The 27,394-nt window shown below is 40.5% G+C and overlaps 1 protein-coding gene across 1 annotated transcript in view; it reads right to left on the bottom strand.

The window, feature by feature from the left end:
* The window catches only part of CPLX1 (complexin 1), a 109,141-nt gene that overhangs the window by 36,718 nt on the left and 45,029 nt on the right, over positions 1–27,394 (bottom strand). Inside the window, exon 3 of the mRNA XM_056514217.1 lies at positions 3,734–3,909. Within this exon, the coding sequence (XP_056370192.1) occupies positions 3,734–3,909 (176 nt within the window). The remainder of the gene's footprint in view (positions 1–3,733; positions 3,910–27,394) is intronic.

The raw sequence follows: 27,394 nt of genomic DNA, 5'->3' as shown, positions 1-27,394 counted from the left end.
TAGGTGTTTGGTGTTAGAAGCATTAGCACCATTGTGTGGCTAAAGCTAGTAGGCTGAAAAACATTTATAAGGTATTGTAACCAGGAAATAAGTTGGCTTCTGATAGAATGACACAGAGTTGTACATCTCTTATATTTCACCCTTCAGCTGGAGACTGGTAATGGAATAAAGTCTTTACAAATGCCTCTCAGTTGTCCCATCTCTGTAGAGCTGGGATTTTCCAGCTGGTGGTGAGGCACTGGCACAGGTTGTCCAGAGAAGTTGTGGATCCCATCCTTGTGCCCCATCCTTGGCAGTGTTCAACATCAAGGTTAGATGGGGTTTTGGGCAACCTGGTCTGGTGGCAGGTGCCCCTGACCACAAGAGCTGGAACTTGATCTTTAAGGTGCCTTCCAACACAAGCCCTTCTATGATTCCTTTAACAATTCCAAATGCTGCAGAGAATCTTACTGCCTAAACACTGACAGCCCTAAATGGCCCAATAAGAAATATGGGAAGAATTAGTGGCACACACCCAGGGACAGAGGGACTCAAACAGAGCAAGGACTGCACATTCTCCTGCTGGGTGATATGCTGCCTGCAGGAAAAAACCTCAAACACAGATTTTGCCATTCCTCTGTTGCCTGCAAAGGCACAAGCAGTTCTGAGCATTTCTTGCTGTTCCTTTGAGGATCACTGATAGAAAAAGTTACATTCTTCTGCCACCTAAGTTTTAATCACTTAATGACCCTTCTGCATTCATACCTGACAAACAGAAAACACTAAACAAAACTCTGTTCCCTGCCCTGATAAATATCAGAAGAAACCATGCTTAAGATGAACTCATCCAGATAGGTGAAAGTATAATAACAATAGCAATAGAGAATTAAGCACTCAGATGAGGAAATTCATTACATTGTCATCAGAATTTTTATATTATATAGTAAATGAGCTTGAAAACATACATTGTAAGACATGTCAGAGATAAAATACTGAACATCTATTTATTAAGAAAACAATTAACTTTGTCTTATGCAATGGGAGAGTTGAGGCTCCTAGAAGTATAGACAAGTGATCATGCACTGTGTCACACCTTTACACAGCATCCAACAAGGACAATTACAATTGCAGAGACAACTTTAATTCTTCCCGATTAGAATTTTCCCTTTTTTTTTTTTTCCCCATACTTTTCATGAAGATTTCATCCTCCATTGGAAGGGCAGAAATCCTCACCAATATAATTAAACTTCTACTTTATTAGACATAAACCGTGCACTCTGTAGGACACAAATCCTTAATAACATAAGCACAGGAATCCTTATTGATGTAGCTGATTTTCTGCTTTATAGGACATAATTCATGTGCTACAAACCATGTGCTATATAGCATATGACCAGCATTAAGGCTGGCTAAAGACAAGCTGGGTTAGAGACTCTTCCTCCTTCTACTAAAAGACATGAGTATATTAAAAAACACTGAAGCAGCTCATGCTCCATCACAAGTATGGACCTAAACCTAAATTCTGTCTTGAAGTCAAGCCATTTGGACCATGCTTCCTCACTTTTTGGCTTAAACTCACTATTGTAAGGATATCTCTGTGTTTCTGCTACTTTTCAGTGGGGATTCAGCTATGCTGACTGCCTAGAAGGTGTGAGATTTTCAGGAAGCCACACTGTGGCTAACTACTGAGCATGAACTAGGGCTTCCTCAGGACTGGGCTCTACCACTGTGGTAGAAACTATTAATTATGTAAATAATTAATTATAAATTACTACACAAAGAAAGAAATTTGCTTTCACTGCTGAGGAGGGCACATACATAAACAATTTTTTTATAGAAGGTAGTATTCCACTCAAGAGCACTGGAAACAAGAAAGCTGCTGCAGTACTTGCTATAAGCAAGGTAACAGGGATATTAGCTTGGTTTTGTTTTTGGGTTTTTTTTGGGATATTAGCTATCCACAGCTCACCTGCCAGGGGCACTGGAGGCCTCTCAGTAGTCCTGCAGTTTTGGTCAGGTGTGGCAATTCTCTGGGGTAGGGCCATAAGATCTGTGAGGCATTAGTGTCAAGACCAAAACTAGCTGCATGCACACCTCCTGAGGTAGGAAGAAGCTGGAGCATACCCCAGTTGTGCTCTTTACATTCTTTTAATCCATTTTCACTACCAGATGGACCAGTGGTCCAGAAGAAACAGTCACCAGTGAAAACTAGGCATTAGCTCATTTGCTTGCAACTCAGAAATTTACTACTCTTTTTTTCACTCATTACTTTTGTCATTCCTTAGAAATACTAGTACCTGTAAACATACATTAAACATATTATGCACACGTTGATATGCTTATATTAATATCTAGATATTAATGTCTAGATATATATTAATTAAATACATTATTGCTGGCGTTGTTCAGCATGGAAAAGAGAAGGCTCCAGGGAGACTTCATTGCAAAGTTCCACTCCTTAAGAGGGCTTATAAAAAGAAAGGAGAGGAACTTTTTATACTGGCACATAGTGACAGGACAAGGGCAATGTTTTTAAACTGAAAGAGGATGGGTTTAGATTAGTTATTAGGAAGAACCTCTTTCCTCAGATGTAGTGAAGCCCAGGCACAGGTTGCCCAGAGAAGCTGTGGCTGCTCCATCCCTGGAATAGTGAAAAGCCAGGTTGAATGGGGCTCTGAGCAGCCTGATCTAGTGAAAAATGCCCCATGGTAGAGGGGTTGGATCTAGATGATCTTTAAGGTCCTTCTAACCCAAACCATTTGACAATTCTATGATTCTGTGATTGTAAAACAACGATTTTTGACCAGGCAGAGGTTCTGCTTTTCTGTTAACTATAACCATTTTTAAAATGATCCTTTGGATACCTTTCTCTGGCAGTGTCAAAGGCAGACAATTCACTCTAAGTCCTTTCTTTTCTTAGAAGCATAATCCCAAATTTCTTTATTTAACCCTTTGCAAGCTGTACTGTGCAACCAGAGAAATTTAGCTTTATTCATGTGTCCATCATGAATCAGAAGAACTGGGTCAGAAGTTTGGCCCAATGCAGATATAGCTTTGTTTATGTCTTTTCCAAGACATGTTCTTAGAGCACAGAGGTAGGAACTGCACAGAGGAACACCTCTTATACCGAGCAAGACTTTCTCATTTTATCTACAGATATTTTCCTTGGCACATAATGTAAGTCACTTACAGGCCTTCATCATTAGAAACCCCTTGTCCAGCCATGGCCCACCTTTCTTTCGAAGAAGAAACAGTCAATGCATAAAAACTTTCAGATTAATCCCAAGTGAGTGGTAGAAGCCTAAATATTAGCAGTAGAGTAGATTTTTCCCATATCACTGGTCAACACAAAAAGCTTTGGAATCAATACAGACAATAGCTGCAACATATCTCTCAGAAACGCACTGAATTATGACACTTCTCACAAACCACAAATGCAAGCTTGGAAAGCATCCTCAAAGGGACAAGGAAGCCTCTAACACTTAATATAATGGGAGTGCTTAATAGCTGATGAGAAAAAGAGATGGATTTCTCCCCTCGTCTTCACTCTGTCTCAAGTTTGCAGAGCTTTGTTCTGTGAGAGGTGTTTTCAGACAGGAACAGGGCTCGAGGAAGAGTGCAGAAATTAGAGAGTTGTGTGTGGCAGAGTAGTTACCTGTTCTATGCAGGTGTCTGGGGAACTAGTCACAAGTAAGCAGCAAAGAGGGGTTCTTCACATGAGCTGAGCAGTGTGTGTGGAAAGCCAGTGACCTACCTTGTCTCGAATCCCTTGTCTCATAACTTCCCTTTCAGCCTCCATCTTGGCGTATTTGGCTTTCCTCTCCTCCTCCTGCTGCCGAAGGGCTTCCTGTCGTTCCTCTTCTTTCTTGGCAGCGTCTGGGTCTTTCTCCTCATCCCCACCCAGCATCTTCCCCATGTCTTTGGTAGCCCCTAGAGAAAGCACAGGAGAAAATCAGCCCTGTGAGAAGGTGTGAAAGCCCCCAGGATGACAGCTCTCCTTCCCCATGCTCAGGACCACCTGTCATTCCCTCTGCATCTGGAAAGGTTTCTTCATTCCCTGAGGAGGCAGCACACTCTCCCTCCAGGCAGGAGGTGGGCAAAGCACTTAACCTGCTCAGGTAAGTTACCTGGCACTGGCAGCAAAAGGAAGGTAGATTTGTGCATGATGGCAGCACAGTTTTTTGCAAAGGACAAGCTGCCATCCACACCATGTTTTCACTTTATCAGCCCAGCCAAGTGACTGAAGATTGATTTTGAAGGGTCTTTAATGTAATAGGTAGGTGATACATCCAGAATGAGATGACACCAGGGCTGAGAAAGGAATTTGAAATCTTGATTGCAGGGATGAGTAATCACAGTCTTAATTGTTGTCAGAAGCTACAGGTCCCATGACAGGTAGGACCACAGGGCATTAGCAAACAATTTGAGTTGATGAATTCTAGGCTCCTACTGTGGAGCAGAAAAAAGCAGCATCTCTGCATGTCTCTTATCATTTCTTGGAGACCATGGCCTGTAATGCTTAGTACCCAGGTGGGATCATGGCTTTGTCTTGTTCTGCTGCTGAATACACATTGTTCCCAAATTTTCAGTCCCTATGTGTTGCTGAGACAGATTTTGTTGTTGTGAAAAGCCCCTGCACAATCATGCAAATGGAGAGGAGGTTTCCTGCATGCCCCTTTATCCCCAAAATGCTGCATAAATCCATTTATCGTGTATTTCAGAGACATTTGTATTAGCAAATGACTGTCAGTCATCCAGCCAGGGAGCAAAGCAGTTGCTGAGGGAAGGGGAAGAGCATGTAATGTGATACAGCACCATCAGTGCACTGGAGGGCAGCAGCAGGGTCAAGCCTGTTCACATGGATGAAGAGAAGACACATCCCCTTGGGAAGCAGTGTTGGACATTGCCTGCAGGAGGAAGACATTCTGCATCTTTTACTAAAAGTGGTTCCTTCATCCTGAAAAAACCCTATAGGTCCTTAAATGATGAGGCAGGACACCTCCACATTGCCTCATTGCTGGCTGAGATTTAACTGAATTAAACTGAGACAGCCTGTTCTTACACATGGTCACATGTATACATAGTCAACATCTCTTGTTTTGCATAAAGCAAAGATTTCTGGTCTTTGCAAAGGCTTGGACTGGAAGGAGACACTACCAAAGACCTGACGAGTAATTGTTGGCTTTATCAAAGGCTAAGTGAAGGAAAGAGTTCTCACAACCCCTTATAAATTACCCTTATAGATCACTCTTCAGTGTGTCAACACTGCTGGAGGACTGTGATTGCTCTTGCTTCCCACACCAGTTCTTGGGATAGTGATTGTGAAACCTTGATCCTTAAGGGAAGGGACGTCTGCAACCTGTCAGAATGATTCCTCCTGAATTGCTGTAGTCATGGCACTTACCAGACCAACTACTGCTACTAATAACCATCAAAGGATTTGTGAAGAGGTAAGCAGATGCCCTTTCTCTCCACATTTCTTTTCCAGGTTACATATTTTCCCAGAACCCTAAGCTGAAAGCAACCCTGAATCAAAAACCATCCTCCAATCCCCAAATGTGACAGAGAAATGTCCCCTCTACATCTCATACAGACAAGCATGGGGAAACTGGTAATTTTAATCCTTAGATCTGGTTGTAATACCCGGGCCAGGGGTGGGGGAGGTGGTGTTCCAGGTGGGAATAAACAACAATAAACATGACTGTCTTTATTCAGCTGCCTAACCACAAACCTCTTAACACTTCCATTGTTAGGAAATCTGTGGCTTAAAACAAAAGGACACCTAGGGACCCCAGACAAACCCCACCCAGAATATTCATGGTCCCTGTCTACTGTCAGCCTTCCTCCACCAGCATTTTGCATTCCTCATTGCAGGATCAGAGTAGTACAGAAACTCTTGCATATTGATGGAAAATTTACCCAGACCATCTGGTCATTTCTTTCCTATAGTGCAAGGAAGGCTACCTGAAACTGCAAGTAAGCTAAAATTTCACAGCAAACAAAAAGGAAATAAAGCCTAGTTGTGTCACACATCCCTACTGCAGGAACCTCTCTAAGCAACTTATTGTGCAAACATCAGTGATCACAAATCTCACTAACACCTTTAATTTCTGGGTCCCCCCAAAAGATTTCTCCACTGCTGATCAAACTAATTTGGGTCCAATAATCTATCAAGTTTATCTCTTTTTAGCTTCTCTGCAGATAGAGCTACCCAGACAGCATAATACTCTAGTTACTTAGGAAACAGAATTCAGCAGCAGAGAGAGACTTTTTTTTCCCCTTCTAAGCACTACTTCCAGTCTATCATTAAGCTATAATGTGAGTTCAGCTCTTCATATAAGAAGTGAAGTTGAATAACTTTCTTTTATTTCTTAGGCAAGACCAAGCTTTTAAATACATAAGGTATTCTGCTCTGCAGCCATTCAGCATACAGGACACACAGACGAACAAGAATGTAGTTTCAGGATCCTCAAAGATTCTCTTAATTTACCTCTGATTTTAAAGCCACCTTCTTAATGTTCAAAATGCTACAGTGGCATCACTGCTAACTAATTGGAAGGAAGTATATTATGAGAACCAATATTTCACACTATATTTCAACTAAGGACTCTTATGTTACATTTGGAAAAACTTTTTTTCTATCTTCTTTGTTCTTCACCCTAAACTGTAGACTGTTGTGAACATTCCCTGGATAACATCTTCTGGTTTTAAGAGTTCAGTGGCAAAGATTCTAGAGAATTCATCTATGTGTCTCAGTTATGGGCACAAGCAGAAGGAAAGAGCAGTTGTTCTGTCCTTAGGCCCACTTTTTAAGCTTAGAAGGAAACAGGGGAAGGACACACTTACTGAATCTGTTCTGTTGATAAACCTGGGGGGGTTTGTCTTTATTTTGTCTTTTTGTCTTTCACACCCCAATCATGATATATACCTTGACACAAACAGAAGTCAGACACTGCCACCCTATTCACTAATCAGTAAAGGATTTCAGCAAACACTATTTCTGACATCTTTAGACGAGGCTATGCAAAGGAAACAGAAATGGCTAAAGCTCTAGGACAACACTGTCACCTTTCTGGCTACAAACAGCCCTGCCCTCAAAGGACAAAAAACTTCCATATGGAAAAACATCCCAGAAGTGGTGTGAAACGAAGTGGCATGGAAGTTATTTCAAAGTAATAATTATCCCCTTAATCCATATAGGATAAATAGCTAAACAATCAGGTGTTAAGCCAAATACTATGGGTGCACTCAGATGTGATGTGCTGGTTTTGGCCGAGGTAGAGTTGATTTTCTTCACAGAGAATTACTTATGGGTTGTATTTTTGATTTGTGCAGAATACAGTGATGATAGATACATTTTTGTCACTGCCAGGCAGGGCTTACACAGAGACAAGACCTTTTCTGCTCTTTGTACTGCCAAGCTGATGAGGAAGCTGGGGGTGAATGAAAAACTGGGAGGGCACATGGCCTGGACAGGCAACCCAAAACGACCAAAGGAATATTCCAGAACAGTATTTCAAGGAGGAAGGAGGGCACATTTGGAATGATGGCATTTGTCTTCCCAAGTCACTGTGAGGCTGAGGGGGCCCTGCTGTCCTGGAGATGCAGAACACCTGCCTGCCCATGGGAACCAGGAATTAATTCCTTCTTTTGCATTGCTTGTATGTATGGCTTTTGCTTTCCCTGTTAAACTGCCTCTATCTCAAATCCACAAGTTTTGTAGCTGGTGGAGGGGTGAGTGAGCAGTTGCACAGTGCTTGCTTGCTGGCTGGTGTTAAAACATAACATATGCATTCATGTGAGTTTTGCTGGGTTAAATTGTCATCATGCCTCAGAAAAATAGTAATATGGTTGTTCAAGTACATTCTGGGAGACATTCCCAGTGAAAGAGCAGAAAAGCAGGTCTGAGAAGCAGTTTCACAGCAAAGGCTTTGGGGCTGTGATGGACAACAAGCTGACCACGAGCTCACAGTGCATTTTTGCAGCAGAGAGGGCTAACAGTCTTGTTAATGCAAGATTGCACTAGAAACACTGCTCTCAAGGCGTTGAAGGATCCTTCCCATCTACTCAGCCCTGTTGTGACCAAACTGGGAGTGATGTGCCCAGTTCTGGGCTTAAAGATACAAAAGAGAGATGGAGCTACTGGAGCGAGACAGCAAAGAGGTGAGACAGCATGAAGATATTTAGGATACTCAAGGATCTTTGGTACATGAGCCAAAGGGAGCAGGGACTGCTTAGCCTGGAGAAGAGGAGGTTCAAGGGGGTCCAGTATTATGTGTAAACACCCAAAAAACCAGAGAGAGTCAGATGGTACCCAGCAACAGGAGAAGAGGTAATGTGTACAAATTCAAGTACAAGGAATAGAATTTAAATATTAGAAAAAGAGAGATTTGCAGAAAGTTACGGTGGAGTCTTCATCTGTGGAGATATTTAAAAATTCATAAGCCACAGCAACCTACTGTAGGTAACCCTGTCTGAGAATTAGGTTAGACTAGACAACCCTTGCAGATGAGCCACAACCTCAGATATTGTGTCACACAATATTGTGAGACCTCACAAGTAAGTGTTTTGAATCACATCTGGAAGTGACTGAAGTTAATTTTGCAATGAAAATGGTGAAGAGTACATGCCCTGTATCTAAAGAAAAGTAAATTTTTAACTGCCAGACATCTTTTACAGAAGCACCACCAACCATAAGCTAATTCCTCAACAGCTGACTGACGTCCATCCAGCTTTCACATAGGAAACATAAACTTGCAAATCAACTTGCAAGAGAGCTGTTGAATTTGCTACTTGATAAAAAAAGTCCTAAATATGGCAGGCAAAGTTGTATGCTGAGAAAGCTACAGGACTAGGATTACTAAGGATGATTTACAGAGAAATAGTAACATCTTAGGCCTTCTAATTAATTAAAGAATGATGAATATTTGCACAAACCATTGTTTCAGGTAAGATAATTACATGAAATCAAAAGCTTTTCCTTTGCACAAATTTCATATTGTAGACAAGTAATACACAAACTTGTCTTTTAAAATGAGTACAGGAGTGTATGCTTAGATCAGAGAATGGTGCAGAAGTTGTCCCTCTCAACCACAGGTTTCAGAGGAAACAGCAAGAGGTTTACCCGAAACAGGCATGCACTGAAGGAATTTTAGAGGATTTTTTTTGGAAGTACTATTTGTGGCTGAGCCATATTTAGATTAAACAGACAGGAGAACAGAATCCTCAGAGTATCTAAATTACAGCACATCTCTTTATCACATCATCCTAACATAAGGAGCTAATCACAGAGTAGTGTTCTAGAGCGGGAATGGGTCCCTCATTTTTGCAGAATCACTTCAGAACCAGAACAAAGCATGTTTTATTGATATAGTAAAGATCATCAAGGCTATGATATAAAGCTTATGTCTGAAAAACAACCAAAACATCTGGCTTGCTCCTGATACAGTTTCAATAAAAGTGAAACAGCCCTTCAGGAAGATATGGTGCAACATTCCAAAGTGGTATTTCCATGAACAAAAAAAACATGTTTATAGTAGTAGCTCTAAAGGAGCCATCACAATTTATCAATTAACTAAAACTAATACACCTACTGAAATGGATCATTAACATTTTATTAAATGAAGAAATTCTCAAAGAAATTCAAAGCTCAGAGCAGACATGAGTATCTTTCTCTGCTTCCTTTTCCTGATCCACTCATCACAAACCTTACAGAACTGAGACAGGATGCATTTGTATGCATTTGTGCTTCCTGGGACCATCTACAAGTTTATGGTTATTTCCAGGTCAGTGAGAAGCCTATCTTCTTCAGCATTAATTTTTCTGTGTCATTATGGGAAAGACACTGGAAGGATTCTATGATGTTCATTTAGGCATATCAAGTGATGAGCCATGTGTCATGGGTCCTGTACAAGCTATGTAATGGCAGAACACAAATGGGTAAGAGGAAGGAGTAGAAAAGGAGCACTCAATGCTTCAGTTCACCTTGTGCATAAATTAATGCCACTGAAAAATGGTCTGCTGCCTTTGCTCCAGCCTTTCCCCTGCCCCAGACTCAACTTTCTCTGTCTCTGGTATTTGACTTCAGTCTTTCTCTCTCCCTCTGTATCCAACCCATACAAACTATATTGCCAAAATATAAAAAACCTTTTCTTGCAGGGAAACAAACTGGTAAGCTGAGCAAATTCTCTCTAAAGGTACATGAGATATTTAAGGATATTTGGAGCTATTGAGAACACCAACTATTTTGAAACATCTCCACTGTGGTAATGTGTCATTTCCCCTGCAGACAGCAAGGCAGACTTTAAAGGCTGATGTTGAAGGGCCTTTTGCCAACTTGGCACAAAGCCAAATGGAGGCACTCTGAATTTTCTAGAAATTATTTTTCCCACATTATTTGAGGTAGCAATAGGTTGCAACATGTGCAAGACCTATGTTTTACTCTGCAGGTGGGTATTGAAGCCAGAAAGTCAATGAGGTAGATAGCCACTTTAACAGAAAAATGTTTTTCTTACTTTACAAGCTGCCAAATAGTCTTCTTTGGTGGATAATGGAAAATATGATTTTACAGCAAGACCCTGTCAGCATAATTAAAATAATTTTTTATCTGAGTTCTTAGTCTCCATGTTTTTATCTCTGCAAAGTCTCTTATCTCTGCACAGTTCCTCTCTAGCTGCACAGTACAGTACTTGCACACAAGCATCAGCCTCCTGGTACCTGCACATCTGTGCAACAAGTGGACAAATCCCTTTCCTATTGTCTCCTTCTACCTTACAACTAGCAATTCATGTTTGTAAGTGAATTCTTCACTTAGTATATTATTTATTTCTTTGCATTGGTGTCATGTCCTTTTAGTATGAAATTTATGTGGAGACATTATTTTCGGTTGGCATTCATTTGATCTGATATTAGAGCTGCAGTCCAATATCCTGAACTTTTGGAGCTCTCTTATTTTTCCTGAAATCATAGGATCATACAGGTTGGGAAAGACCTTTGAAATCAACTCCAGCTACTACCTAACACTGTGCAGTCCACCACAAACCCTAAGTGCCATGTCTACACATATTTAAAGTACTTCCAGAGATGCTGACTCTAACACTTCATTGTTACAGTCTGTTCCAATGTTTGAGAACCCTTATGCTGGCAAATTTTTTCCATTCCCTTGCCATTCTCTGGATATGCTCCACCACTCAATGTCCTTCCTCTAGTGGGGGGCCCAGAACTGGACACAGCACTCAAAGTGCAGCCTCACCCAGTGCCAGGTACATGGGGCAATCCCTGCCCTGGTCCTGCTGGCCACATGGGCCAGCTGCCACTGGCCTTCTTGGCCACCTGGGCACAGTCCTGGCTCATGTTCAGCTGCAATCAATCAGCAGCCCCAGGTCCTTCTCTGCTGGGCACTTTCCAGACACTCTGACCCAGCCTGTAGCACAGGGGTTGTTGTGACCCAACAGCAGGACCTAGCACTTTCCTTGTCATTTGTTATTGAGGGTGTCCTGGGTTGATGTTTTGACTGGCTCCTCACCCTGCCCCCCTTGGCCATGAAGCTGTCTGCTCCTGGGGGAGGGGCCGCCAGGGCTGCTGGCTTTGGCTCTGGCTGCTGCTGCTTGTGGCTTTTCGCTGCTGTGGTAGTAGTTCGTTGCCTAGTTTGTTAGTTAGCTGTTTTTTTTCCTGATTTTTTGGCTTTATATTGCTTGAATTATTTGGTTTAGCTCGCTGTTGTTTAAGGCTTGCTGGCTATTCCAGCTGTTTTTTCTTTCTCTCTCTCTCCCCCTCTCCCTTCCCCCCCCCTCACCTCCCAAGGATCAGCATCAGCTCGCTCCAGAGGAACCCTGCGACCTGCTTCTGGACACCAGCCAAAAAAGCATCTCGTCCTTCTAGTGAAGATCGAATCGTCCTCTCTCTCTCTCAGTGAAAATTTTTTTTGTCATCTAGATCTGTGCTGGGAAGTGTTTCTCTTGTATGTGTTAATAAATAGGTTTTTTCCACTTTTCCCCCTGAGTAAAATATTTTTTTCTTAAGTCCAGTAAGATAAAGAATTAGGGGTTTATTCCCTGGAGAGCTCTTCTGGAAGTTTTTTCCCCTAAGTTTGTCCAAACTAAGACATTTCTTATTTGGTGGCCCGTACGGGGAGAAGAAAGTGGAAAAAACTTTAATAACATCTTGTTTTTAATTTGCCTGTACTGATATCAGTATTTTTTTTTGAACCCATGATGTCTTTTGGATTGGAAGCCTGCCTGTATGTTTGCTCTTTAAAGTTTTTTGAAATCTTAATACCCCTGTGGTCTTTGGGCCTGTTCTCTTACTTAAAGATAGTCCCAGTGTTGTCTCTAGCACGTAGTTTTTTCATGAAAGGGGTATTAACCAAAATACTCATTGAGCTAGGCTTGGTTGTTATGATCTGCCAGAAGTTTATAAAGGTGTTAGAATCCACTTCAGGGATGTACAAGTCGTGGTTTGTGTTGTGCACTCAATTCATTAGAGGAGAAGCAAGCAAAAAGGATTTCTTGCCTTTATTTTCCTTCTTCTCCCCTAAATTATTTACATCTCTGTTAGAAAATGTTCAGCTCTCCCTGAGTGTAAAGGAAACCATCTTTCTAGTATTTAATTTAGTAATTTTTTCTATACTGTCTGCAGTTTATACAGAATGAAAGCTGAAATTTCTAGGGATGCAGGTGTTACAACCCCTAATTTAGTAGCAAAGCAGAGTGAAAAGAATTCTGAGTGGTGTGGCAAATGGGAAAAACTGGGCCAAATTCTAAAAAAGTTTTCTAAACCTATAATCTGGGATTTTTCATCTAAACAAATTCAAGATCCAATCAAAATTGCAAAGTACTTAAAAAAAAAGTGTCAGGATAATTCTAAGGAAAAGAAAATCTCTGCAGTAAGCTGGGCTCTGGCGTACGCTTATCGAACCCTGTTAGATAGTGTAGGACAACAAACAAAGGAGAGGGAACAGGGAGATAACGTAGCTACTATTCCAGTTACTCAGACTGCAGTTAACTCCTCAGGCTCCAAAACAAGGGCAAAATTAAACAGCAAGCTTCAACCTATGGCTGTGGCTACCAGTACCAAGAGTAAAAAGTGCACAAAAAAACCAAATCGGCCGGGGGAGGATGATAATGATGAAAATGCAAGAAAAGGACCTTCAACTCTCCCTGATATAAAATCCAAAGTTAAAGTGACTAATGGGAAATCAAAAACTAATAATGAGTCCCTTTCCCTAAAAGATCTTCGTGGTCTAAGAAAAGATTATACAAGGCGACCTGATGAATCCATAATTAGTTGGCTGGTTCGGCTTTAAAATGCGGCAAGTGAGGCAACTATCCTGAATGGCACAAAAGCAAGACATTTGGGATCCCTGTCTCAAGATCCAGTCATCGATCAAAGTATGATAAGAGGAGCTAATCCTCAGAGTCTCTGGTCACGTGTATTAAACAGTGTGGCACAAAGATATCTCTGCGCTGATGACCTGTACATGCAGCAGACCAGATGGAAAATCATCGAGCAGGGAATCCAACATTTAAGAAAAATGGCAGTGACAAAAATTATTTTCTCAGATAACGTAACAACTAAAAATCCAAATCTGGTACCATGCACACCAATTATGTGGAGGAAGCTGGTGAGGCTTAGACCATCTAAATATGCCTCAGCTCTTGCAATCATAAAACGAAAAGACATATACAAGACAGTGCTTGATATGGCAAAGAAGCTTCAGGCGTACGCTGATGCTGTGCATGGCCCAACGCATGCCAGGATTGCAGCCGTAAAAACACGTTTACAAAACTTGGAAAATAAGTTAAAGGAAAACCATAAGAAGCTGAAAAAGAAAATCAAGAAGAATCTTCTCCAAATCTCAGCTGTGCAAATCAGATGTCCTGGCAGTCAACGCAGACGCTCCTCTGCTAAGGAGAGAAGGTACACCCCACGTGCGGAGTTGTGGTTTTTCTTGCGTGACTGCAAAAAAAACATGAAGAGGTGGGATGGAAAGCCCACAGCTGTTCTGGCACAACAAGTGCGTAATTTGAAAGAAGACAAGGCTCAACAAAAAAGTTCCATCAAAAAGAAAGCAGCTCCAGCCGCCCGGAATCACAGTGCCACGTATAAAGAAAATGATAACGACATGTCTAAAAGTTCGCCATGTAGACGCCCATGTCCCCAGAAGTAGAGCTAACAAAAAACAGCGAAATAACCATCATGTAAATCAAGCAGCAAAAATAAGGGGGTTAGAAATAAATTTAAATTAAAAACATAAAAAAAAGTTGTTCCTGGCTCAATAAGCCCATGATGCTTCAGGCCATCAGAAAAAAAATGCCACCTATAAGTAAGCACAAGACCGAGGGGTAGATCTTACCATGAACAGCATTACTCAAGTTATTCATAATTGTAACACTTGCGCTGCCATCAAGCAGGCCAAGCAAGTAAAGCCCCTCTGGTATAAAAAACGGTGGTCCAAGTACAAGTATGGGGAGGTTTAGCAAATTGATTACATCGCACTGCCTCAAACCCGCCAAAGCAAACGTTATGTGCTAACCATAGTAAAAGCCACCACCAAATAGTTAAAAACTTACCCTGTATCTCACACCACTGCCCGCAACACCATCCTGAGCCTAAAAAAACAAGTCCTTTAAAGGCATAGTACTCCTAAAAAAAATCAAGTCAAACAATGGAACTCATTTTAAAAATAACCTTGTCAACACCTAAGCTAAGAAACACGGTATTAAGTAAATGTACCACATCCCTTACCATGCACCAGCTGCAAGTAAAGTAAAAAAGTACAATGAATTGTTAAAAACCACCTTAAAAGCATTAAGTAAAAAATCCTTTAAAAATTAAAAGCAGCATTTAGAAAAAGCCACTTAGTTAGTCAACACTCAAAGTTCCACCAACCGAGCAGGTCCTGCCCAATCTGAGTGCCTTAATACAGTAAATAAAAACAAAGTCCCAGCAGCCCATGTCAAAAAATTGCTAAAAAAGACAGTGTAGATTAATCCTGCCTCAAGTACAGGCAAACCCATTCGAGGAATTGCCTTTGCTCAAAAACCTAAATGTACTTTTAATTACCAACCCCAATTTCCATTTCATGATGAACTAGAAATCACCACTGGGCTAATACATATCTGTTATTGAAAATGATCCTAGCTGTTTTTCCAGGTTGAAGCAGGTGCTGCATTTTATAATCAGTTTCTGAAAGATGTCAAACAGTCTTGATGGCCTGTCAGTTGTATCTGATTTGTATGCATCAGAGTTAGCATTCTTCTTATCTCATACTGTGCCTGCACTTTCAATTTAGCATAGTTAATATCTCTGAGGAGTGAGATATTCACTTCATTCATTAGCTTGCAAAACTCCTCTGCTGCAAAAAAAAAAAAAAAAAAAAAAATTGCACACTTCCTAGTTGAAATATATTCTCCTAATATTCTCTGATGGACTCATTCATGCTCTTTCTGCTCTGTGACCTTTCATGAAGCCTACAAGGCAGCATGAACTATTATTTTCTGATACATAAGTGTATGCCAAATAACTATAAATATCCTAAGATGGCCATTTCATGCTGAGAACTACACGATGGTGGTACATGTTGAGATGATTGATACAAAAATACAACACAAATGTGCAAAGACAGAAGCTGTGGGAAAGTTATTAGCTACCTCTGCCTCAGAAGGGTTAGGCTTTGAAGAAGAAACTTAGTTTCAGTTCCATACCTTAGCCCATTTCACATTCTGTATGGGTTTCATTTTCATCTGACTGCATCATTCTGCAACTGAAACCATGGTGAAGCACTTCTGCCACTCTCCTTGAACAAGCAGTGAGGATAAGCTACTGCTTCAGTCACTCATAAAAGTAATAATTGCATTGATTGGAAATGTAGAGAGTTCACATAAGCAAGTCCTGTTGAGGAGGAAAACAAGACAACTGGATCAAAGAATAAGATTTTAAATAATTAGAATAATTTATATTCCAGTTTTGTTAAACATGGTTTTACTTCAGAGTGGATATGTGTTTGAGCAGCACACCTGTAAATACAAACTTGCCATACAAGAAAACATGCAAAGGTCAGTGTGTTTGGGTCAGCCTGGCCCAAAAACGTGCCTTGGGCTGGGGGCACACCATCAGACAAATGCAGCTCATCATGTTGCTGGCTCAGATCCCTCCACAGATAGAACTTAGGCTTTTGCCCACACAGATATTTTAATAAAAGGTACCATAAAGCAGCACTCTCCTTTCCCCATTCCACACTGATGCCTGTGTCCACTGCAGAAGAGCACAAGGTTGTGAGTGTTCAAAATCCTGCAGCTGAGCAAAGAAGGGCCTGGAGGAGGATCTTTGTTCCTGAGACCAGCAGGAAGGTTCCCAGGACTCCTTTTACCTACCTCCTACCAGTTAAATCCTGCCACAAGGCAGCAAAAGGAAAAAGAAAAAAGCTGGGAACAAAAGCAATCGCCAATCTGTAGCACCCAGCACTAAGAAAATATTCAACTGCTGTGCCCCCACTGGCCACAGGCAGCTTGCACAGGAAATAAAAATGAAGCAGACATAATGGGGAGTGATTCTGAGGTACCAGACTGAGCTGCCAGCTGAGGAGTGCCAACCTGACTCTTCTTTTGGAGAGATCATTACTACTCCAAGATACCTGGAGCACCACAGTCTTCTACTTATGCTGCAAAGTGTGTGCAACCCTAGTTAAAATGCAGTCTGCCTTGCTTTCAGGCACATTGTATAAGTACATTTCCAGATGCACTACACAAAAATAGCAACCCACAAACAATTCTTTTGAACTACTACTCAAATCTTTTCCCTAAAAGGCAAGGTGAAGCCTTTTATTACTTGGTAAGGGATTAAGAGACATTTTAAGATTAAGCAGATTTACAGCAATTAAGATAATGTAAGTTTCTGCTACTGCCTCTGTTCCAGAGCTGCTGCATGCACCTTTGGGAGGTACTCCCATTTCTCCTTCTCCAGGATTTTGTTGATTTTCACTGTTTGAAATGTAAAGCCTCTGGAGGCAGAAAATTTTGAGCCAGATCTACACCTAGAAGGGTGCAGTCCCTTTTTCAGGGGAGCACTCCATGCAACCTCACAACCATAAAGCAGAAACAGCTTTCTGTATAACATAAATGCATGGCTTCTGTTCCCACTTTGATCAATAATCCCTGCGAAATGCATGTCTTGTCCTCCTGACTGCTATGACCCAGCTAGGATGCAGCTGTAAACAATCCCTGTGCAGGTTCATGGAGGTCTACTCCAGCCAGCCAGGATGTTGGGATAATATTCTTCAGGCCAAGTGGAAGCACCTACTTTAGGAGGAGAATTCTCCTCTGGACTTGCTTGCTTGATATCTACTGATGGAGAAATGAATGTAGGCATCTTATTCACAGGAGCCCCCCTGCACTGCAGCACTCTGGCATTAGTCACATGCAGCTTGTGGATCCAGCAGAAAAAAAAACTTGTTTGCCACAATATTTATTTGCCCATGATTTATGGTTGTTCCAGTCCTGCTTTCCTGCTTCAGAGAAATTATTCACTTCAGCACAGAAAGAACAGCTGAATTAAAAAGAAAAAAAATTGCTAACTGTGTAAACCTCTGCTGCTCTAACAGACTTCCTAAATTCATCCTGGTGACAGATTCCAGACCTTCTCTGTTGCCTTGGAAAATGATGGTCTTCTCCATGGTTTCTGACTGACAAGGATGAGTCTATTCAGAAAAGCCCAGAAACATCAGTCTGTGAGATAATCCTGCTGACTGGAATCTTCCTGTTGCTTTAAAGAAAGGCTGGAGCAATACCATACAACAGTAAATTTGGTGACATGAAAAAAGAATTTTTCTCAATTGGCAGGCAGCTCAAACCTATCTAAAGACAGCTGTAAGACCAAGGAAGTCAGAAGAACATGACTTCTATTTCTGGTAGGAAGGAAATCACCTATCTCTGCTGCCATGGAGGGACATTAAATGCTGCTCCTATATGGACTTCCAAGTTCCAGATTCTCATGTTATACCTGGGGCAGGGGTGGAGGAGGATGTGGACTAGATTGCCTTTTAAAGGTCCCTTCCAACAAACTACTCTGTAATTTCTTACCAGATACCTTAAAATAATATGTTACCAAAACCAGAGGTAAGTAGCAGTACTAAGTAGTACTAAGAGCAAGAAAATACTCTTTATAAATAAACAACAAACAAAACAAAACAAAACAAAACAAAACAAAACAAAAAAAAAAAAAAAAAAAACAAAAAAACAAAAAAACAAAAAAAAACCAGAAAAACAAAGTAACTAACTAACTAAATAATACAAAATAAACCAGAAGACCAGATATGTTAACAAGATATTATGGCTGCCTCAATTGCTTCCTCAGGGACTTGAGTGGGAGGTTGTAAACTGTTCCCCTGGGTCCCTGCAGATTTTCTAAGGCATATCTCCTTGAAATAGACTAATGTATTGGAAGTAAGGAATGACACTGCATAAGGGCACTGGGACCAGCCATAAGCTAAACCATCTCTGAAACACTACATCCTCACACAGGAAAGTTCTAAAGAGACTCAGTCAAATCTTCAAGAATCTTTATGAGCTTTTTCCATGCAGTTGAGTTCTTATGATGAGATGTCATTTGGAACTTCTACATAGCAGCAAGAGAAGTTTAAACAGCTCTAATAGAGCTCAGCCTTAGTTATGTAAGTATTTTTAGGTAAAAAAACATAACAGAAAAGGTAGGAACTCCCTACAAATAATTCACTTCACTTATTTTCTAAATATGCTTCAAGAAATGTGGATGGTAACAGCAGCATAGCAATACACTGGTGCTGTGGTGCTTCTTGGTAGCTCCAGTGATTCCAGTGGATGATAGTATACCAGAGAAAAGCATTCTTTGGAATGTGCTTTTACTCAGGTTAGGAGCTTTTAAGTCCCATCTTACTGAATCGAGTTTTCTGTGAAGAAATGTTAATTTCTGCCAGTGATCTGTCACATTTTCTCAAGCCTGAGGGCCAGTAGGCAGGCTGTGAGTAGGGGGAGACAGGGTTTTCATGAGAAGCTTCCACAGTGAAGCAATACCAGTGATTGCAGACACTGTGTGTCCAGGAGGAGCTCTTCAAATCTGGATTGCTCTCAGAGGTTTCTTCATACACCCACAGACAGAAACATAACATACACACTCACACACACATACACAAGCATTGTATCTGCTAGCCAGAGTAGCTCTCTCTCTCCCCAGCTTGGGTTATTTCAGTTCTGTGTGGGAGTTCCATCTAGAACGCAGCATTGATGGAACAGACCAAACTATCTGGAAGAAAAAATTAGACACTAAATGTGTAACTGTGCCTCCAGGACTTTAAGAACAGAGACTATCAAAAAGCTGTAACTTTCCCTTAATTTAAAAACAAAAAAAATCACTTCAAAGATTTGACTTCTTCTCAAATTATTTGTGTTGTAAACACCACAGGCTTATTTTACATCATTGAGGATTCTTTGTCAATGCCATTTAGTAGACTATTTTTATAAAGCTGCAAAAATGAATAGAAGTACCCAAAATAGGAGAAGAAGCACTGCTAGAGTACTTGGTCCCTTGTAAGTTCAAAGCTTTCAAAATACCTGAGATGCCAAAACTGGCATGAGAAGAAAATAACTGAAGTCATTTTAGTCTAAGACTTAGGGGTTTATTTGAAATGAAGTAATAAGAAAAATCAATGGCAAGGCAGCCATTAATGAATTACATTGTTTCATATTCTAAAAAACTAGACATACAACGCAAAGTTGAAAATACATTTTTAAAAATAGGGAATTAAAAAAAACAAGATAAATAACTTATAGGAAAGATCTGCTGGGCTATTGTTCATGCTTCAAGTATGATAATTAGGTAAGATGTGTGAGACTCTTTTCAAAGCTGTCATTGTTTGGTCATTCTGTGGTCATTGTCTCTCACCCACAAATAGGAAAATCTTTGCCTGCCAAGATGCAGATGTAGAATAAAACCTTTACTCTGCATAAACTCCCATAAATAAGTTGCCTTCACAAGCATGTGGCTAAGAGTGTCAGAGTATGAACCCCTATGCCTCTGGGCTCAGAAAATGCCCATATTTGCCCTATTGTCTTGTACTATTGTCTTTTTTCATGTACACCACACTCTGGTTTAGCCTTTGGTGTTGATTAACACAACTCTGCACTCCACATCAATATCTTTCCCTCTGTGCAGGTGACTTCACATTTTTTTCACTGCCTGCAAATGCTCTTCAAGGATCTTCTTATGCAGTTTGCAAATCAGGCCTTTGAACACCTCAAAAAAAAAAAAAAAAAAGCCAGATAGACTGTGAGCAGTAAATCTAATTTGACATCCAGAAAAACTATCTCTCAGGACTAAGAAAACCTATTTCCTTAAAAATATCTGGACAAAGAAAGAAACATCTATTCCCAAGCTGAGGTATGTATCATTTCTGTTCCTGCCATGTAGGTAAGCTTTCACTTTTACTCCAAGATTTGTGATTCTGAGTCCTGAAGACCCCTATGGGTCCAGCCCTCAAAACAAAGGCTGTTCTTTCTTTTTACATGGACAGAAACAGATTTGTGAGACAGCTCCCCAGGCAGGTTTTATCATTTGTTGACAAGTCCAAGGCCATTCCAGCTGTCTAACATTACTGAAGTCTGTACTTCAGGTTTGCTCTTGGTGCCTCTTCCATATCCTGGTGTCTTGTTCAGTCTCCACCAGAGTGGGAACTGCACAACCCATTTTGAATATGCAGATCTCAGGACAAATATTCCTAAAAGAAGGTAGCCAAATTTTCTTGCAGAATTTTATAGTAATTTCCTTCAGGAGACAAAAGTCTCACAGTGCTGATGAACACTAAGAGAGCAAAAACCTCTTGTAAGTCACCTTGTAGCCTTGACTGAACAAGATGTGCTTGTTCTATTTTCAGTCTTCCATCAGTAGCTCTTTTTTCACATTTTTTAATATATAGGCCATGCCTGCTATTGATCCATGCATTTTCAGCATAGTATGGAGTTACCTCAGTCTATAGAATTACTCAGAAAAGCTCAAGGGATCAGGAGATAATTGAGCAAGAAAAATAATTGATGTAATTTCTGTACTTTTTACTTTTTACGTTAGGAGAGTCAAAAGAAAATTGAAGGGCATGAAACACTTTTGAACCAGGAGAAAATGGTTTTTGAAAACTTTTCTATGAAAGACTTTAAACTGTCGCCCAATTTGAGATTTCACATCCTCATTTAGAGATAAAAGATGACAAAAACAAGATTTTAAGAGCTTGCAACTCTATATTAACCTCATCTCAGAGAAATATTACATAAAAGATAACAATACAGTACTATAGCAAAAAAATATTTTTATGTGTGCCTATCTAGTGAAAAGGACAAGGGAAGGGTGGTGCAAGACTGTTGGTCTGACCCCTTGAATTCATCTAGATTTACATGGAGAAAGTTTACTGTGTAAGCAACACAGCTGCATTCCCCCTGCATTCATCACTTTTATTAATATCACCTTCTTTGCTCCAAAGGAAGTATTGCAAATGATGGTCAGGGCTGCTCAGACAGCTACAGCTCAAGCAAGCACTTCTTTTTCCTTTGGGAAATGTTGTCTGTTGTTGTAAGTCTACTAAGCCTATTCTCCAGACACACTCTGTCCCTTTGTTTCCTGAATGGAAGGTACAGCAGGGGTGTAAAAAATCAGCCCTCCACAAGGCTCTCTTCACAAGCCACAGCCACATCTGTTGCCTAACCTGAGCAACAGAAAACCCAGGGCTTGGAAGAGCCTTGAGGGAGCAGCCATGCCCAGAATGTTGATGCTACACTGCAGTATCATATACAGTTCTAAACACCCAAACATCAAATCCAGCACCATCAGGAGGGATTATATCCTGCTCGTCTCTATGCATTTTAAGGTAGGGGCAGTGGAATTCCTCAGAGCCATGAAGAAAGGACAACCATATTAATCTGTGGTATAAAATAACTGCTTCCCATACCATGCTAAAAAGCTGCAAGATGTTTTTTTCTTGTGGCAAGTAGATATTCTAGTCACATTGGTCCTTTGTATTCATAGAGTCACAACTGAATTACTATCAAAACAATTGTTTTACAAATGTGCAGTATTTAGTGGTTTGTCAAGTAGCTTAACTGAGGAAGCACCACAGCAGGCTTTCTAACCTAGAGGAAAGATGACTATAAAATTATGTTTTTCCATTTTTTTCACAGTGTATCATCTATGGAATATATTGAATGTAAATATGAGTTAATATGTCATTACTGTCAAAAAGGAACCAGAAATAGTGTAACTCAGACTTAAGAATGGACTAACTGGAAGATAACATGAGACTTTGGCAGTAGCTCACCCTGAATAGAAAATTCTGCAGCTCCGAGTTTGGTCCTGTTTGATGTTTCTGTCACCTGTCCTCCAGACTCAGGAACAATCCACACACACCAGCATTGGTTGTACTGTGTATTCTCCTTGCTGTGATTCTGAGCACTGCAGTATTAGCAGTTGGTAAGAGGAGAGAATACTGTCATCAAATGTCAGGGCAGTATTTCTGGTGTCTGTACTTGAATTAACTCAGATGAGACATGTTCAGGGCAGGTCCTCTAACACACTCCTTTCCAAGCTCTGGTTAGCTGTGCTGCTCAGCCCAGGCATTCCCAGCCAGCCGGGAGCCCACTGGCCAGCCAAGACTCCCAAGAGAGTGCAGGGAAGTACCAGAGTGTTTCAACACATCTGTGATTATCATCACACCATTATCATCACCACCCAGAACCAGAGAGTTCACTGCACAATACTAGTGATGCCCTCCCCTACCCCAGGCCAAGAGGAAAACAAAACCCTGGATTTTTAATGTCTACTTACCATGAGAGAATGTGGAATTACACATATTACACAATTACACATCTCTTAAAATCCCCTCATCCCTGTATGGTCTACAGCTATTACACTGCCTTGCCATTTTCCATGTCCACAAACCTTGAGACCCAAGGGAGCACAAGGAGGAAATATAAAGCTTTCATTACCAAACAAGGTGAAACACAGAGACCTTATGTTTCAACTGGGAGAGACTGGTATGAGCTGCACTGTTGGCAATGCAGCAAACCCATGCTTCCACAGTGAAACCCAGTGCTGGCAGACACAATGCATAATTTCTTATGAAGAGACTTGTTGAGGGTTAATTTCTTTTTTTTGTACCCTTAGTACTTGCTCTGGAATCAAAGGTCACTGGAGCAAGGCTGACATGACAGCACAATCAGAATCCTTTCAGGGCTATAGCTTGTTTGCTGTTGGAAACATAATCCAACATGTAGCCTGCTGTACTAGCTGACATGTAATGCTGTAGCCATACAGACATACAGACATATGCAGAGGAAATGGGAGAAAAGCACAATTAAAATCTTTGCACAGAGAAACAATTACAGGTCACTGTATTTAATAGTCAATTAAATATATTTAGGATCCTCAGTTAAAACCAAGAACTGCAGGCATAAGGAGGGACATCAAAAGGACAATTTCAGCATTGAGATATTTAATAAATGCTCTCCAGAAGAATTAAGAGGAGAGACTTTTTTTAAATCCATTTGTGATCACAACTGCAATTGGATTCAACGTCATTTTTGCAGACAGTTGATCTGCAATACTAAAAAGACACTCATTCTTTCCTGTGAAAAGCCAAGAGCTTGCCATTCTCTCTATGCCTGGGGGGAAAAAGTGACTAAAAAATACGATATAGATAATATATCCTTAGCTATAGGAAGTGAACACATTTTAAATAAAACAAAAAAATGCATTCTAATCAAAGAAGATCTTGGAAAGATCTTCTAGAAGTGGAATAAAATTTATGAATACACTAACAGCAAGAGTCTGAAGGAGAAATCTAAGAGAAAAGCAGTGGATTTTGTGGGGTGTGTATGCAGAGAGCATCTGCCATGAATAGGTGCACAGCCACATAAATGTGTAATTTAAATTCTTTTCTCACTATGCAAAAGGTCTGTGCAGCTTGTCAAGGTAGGTGAGATGCCATGAAAGTAGGTCACCAAGAATGATATAAATGTGACAGCTTGGCTACAAGAAACTATTAATAGATGGAACTTTCCAGCCAGAGAAACAGACACCTTGGTCAGAACTGGGAGAAGGAATGACTTCCCTCTGTCCCTTTGAGCAAAAGGCCTATGGAGGACCTAAGGAGAAAGCAAGTTTCAAGCAGTCTGAGGGAAACTCTGAAGAAACTGAAGAATCTGGTTGTTCTTAAAGCAAGTAATTGGCCTGTGAAAGTGCTTGCCACAGGATGTTGGAAATGCAACAAACTGTCATGGCATGAAGAGGAGAACACAGATGCACAGAAGAAAAAAAAAAAACTGCTAAATACAGAGAAACTGCTTCCTGAACCAGTATGGCTGGAAAGTGGGGAAATATCTTGGGTAGCAGCATTCTAAGCTTCCTTTGTCCTAGCAGCCTTCACTATGAGCAGCCACAAGCAGCAATAACAAGTGGAGTTCAAATGACCTGTGCTTTGACCATGCATGATGTCAAGCCTACATCAGAATTTATGTATAATTGGGAATTATATCCATCGGTTATTAGGTTTCAGCACTCAGCTGGGCATGGGAGAATGAATGGGAATTAAGGCATTTGTGTTAGAGTTCTTAAGGAAAAAAAATTAAAACTGAAATTAAAAATAAAGAAAGGGAAAAAAAAAAAATAAAGATGTTACAAATTCCATTACAATTTATGGAAGCTGAAGCACATCATATTTCCCAGTGTCCCAGAATTACATGATTTTTTTTGTTGCCATTTATTTCCCAGAGTGAAAGCAGTCTGTGGGTATTTGTGTGAATATTTTACAATGTTGCTACATGACATGGAAAACTTTTTTGGAAGTTTCAAAAGTTCTGTTACCATCAGAACACTTTGACATACCAAGTCTGTTCTACCAGAAAGACCCTTCAGTAAGTAAAATGCTTGCTTCCATTTCTTTCTCAGATGGGGAAAGATTCCTTCAGGCCACAGGAATGGACTCTGTCAAGGGTAAGATCATACTGACATCACTTTCACAGATTAACTGAGTGCTGCAACAAAAGTCTTTCACTAAAAATTGAACTTGTCCTTTCTGTCCCAAATTATTTTGTCCTTCTTATTCAGGAAGAAACTGTATCCAACACTAAGGATGTAAAATGTGAGGAAGATGTAAGGACAACCTGACATTACATAGATAAAATGGACCTAATCTCTTCAGGGCAATTAAGAATAACCTAGTGTTCTTTTTTCTACTGCACATATATGAACTGCAATTGTGGATGACTAAGCAGATAAATGAGGTCTAAACCATGTAATTGTCAAATAACTGTTAGTGAAGGCAAAAAATAGAGCTAGATTGTAGAGAATATTTTCCTTTAGCATGTGGAGCACGTTACATATTGGCATATGAGTTTAAGAAGATAAGTATACTGTTCAAGGTCATCAGCTGACATTCAAATTAAGCATTTTGATATTTATTTCTGCAAGTAATTTAAGTGTACAAGCAACCCAGTCAGTCAGGAAAAGTGTCCAGAAGATAGCATCCCCAAAACCAAACAGAGCCATTTCTGTCATAATTTTGTTTTGCCTTGAGAGTTAACATTTTCTCTGTTACATGTGGAATGTGCTTCTATCGAACAAAAAGCTTTGAAATAACTAGATCAGAAATACTCCAATTGGAATTCAATGTGTAGACTAACACTGTACTTCTACTTAAAATTGTCACAACAGAAATTAAATGAAGTTAAGAATGCCATCAGAGTTTGCAGCAGGACAAGAAGACTATTCCAAACCCATCATCAAACACTTTATTTATCCATAAAAAGAGATTTTACAATTTAACAGAAAAAAAGATAAGTTGCTTATTATTCCTTATAACTTCATTCTTTTGCAAGAATATTGATGTATGTTCTTTAATCCTGTGAAGCCCAGAAGTTTGAAAACTGTTCTATTTTAAAAAAAAATTAATCCCATGTAAGCCTACCATTTCAATAGCCTGCATTTTACCTCATCAGTATTTTTCCATCAGCAGTTGTAAAACTTTAGTTGTAAGGGCTCATCTGTGATGTACAGTGTGCTGCCTATATGGAATACAGCAAGTAGGAATCCTTCATCTCCCCATCTGCTCAGTGACAGAATTGCAGGGCACCCCACTGGTCATGCTTTGTCAAACACTGACACGAGTACTTCTGATTTGAATTGCAAATCTTGTGGAGCTATTTATCTACTACAAACTCTCCTCAAAGAGCCATTCACAGTTAGTGGGCTGTTCCCTGAAGAGGGAAGAAGGAAAATATATATATACAGGATTCTTCTACTCTGTATTTTATTTTGGCATTTCCTTACATTCCAGGTTCCTACTTTGTGCATGTGTGTGATGTTTGCCTGTGATCATACTGTTGTGCTAAATGCTGCTCTACAGTGTAGCTGAGATACATGGATGCAGGAAAAATTGCCATGAAAGAGTCTGGTGCCCAAAATTTCATTTCTTTCCTTCCTTTCTTTCTTTCCTTCCTTCCTTCCTTCCTTCCTTCCTTCCTTCCTTCCTTCCTTCCTTCCTTCCTTCCTTCCTTCCTTCCTTCCTTCCTTCCTTCCTTTCCTTCTTTCCTTTCTTTCTTTCTCTCTTTCTCTCTCTCTCTCTTTCTCTCTTTCTCTCTTTCTTTCCTGCTATTTCTTTCCTGCTATTCATCAAATTATACACACTGATTTATATTTTGCCTTCAGTCACAAAAATGGATAAATTTCCAATTCATTCTTTTTACTCCATCTTTACACTGTAATCCCAAATTTCCCTGTGTAAATCTTTCCAGGGGTCTCCTGAAGAATGGGATCCACTAAAGGTAACCTGATAAGGGGGAGCATCCCAATGATTCCTCCTTGCTTCAGCTACAGGAATTATCATGCTTGCAAACTCTCATCCTGATGGGAGATTTCAACTGGATCTCTGCTGGGAAAGCAGTTCAACTGGCTGCAAGGAAGCCAGGAGACTCCTGGAGTAGGTGGGGAACAGCTTCCTGGTCCAGGTGTCACACAGGTCAGGCAGAGGTGTGGAAATCCTGGGTGCTCAGTACTGCAGGGGAGCTCATTAGAGAGTCATGGCTGGAAGCAGCCAGGACTGTAATGAGCACAACCCAGGCTGAGTTCAGGATCTCAGGGAATGTGAGGCAGCAAAGAGAAACTCCAGACCCTAAATTTAGAGGAGTGAACTTCCAGGAGTTTAAAGGGTTAGTGGATGAGATCACGTGGGAAACTCCTTGAGAACAGAGGAGTGGATTAGAGCTGGCAATTCTTTAAAGACACTTTTCTCAGAACACAAAAGCTTTTTGTTCCTATGTGTAGGAAATTGAGCATGGCAGGCTGGAAACTGGCATGGCTGAGCAAGGATTTTCTCCTCAAACTGAGGAGTAAGAAGGAAATGTACAAA

Source organism: Oenanthe melanoleuca, chromosome Z, assembly GCF_029582105.1.
Source record: "Oenanthe melanoleuca isolate GR-GAL-2019-014 chromosome Z, OMel1.0, whole genome shotgun sequence".
Classification (NCBI taxonomy): Eukaryota; Metazoa; Chordata; class Aves; order Passeriformes; family Muscicapidae; genus Oenanthe; species Oenanthe melanoleuca.
This window is presented reverse-complemented; position numbering and strand designations above follow the sequence as displayed.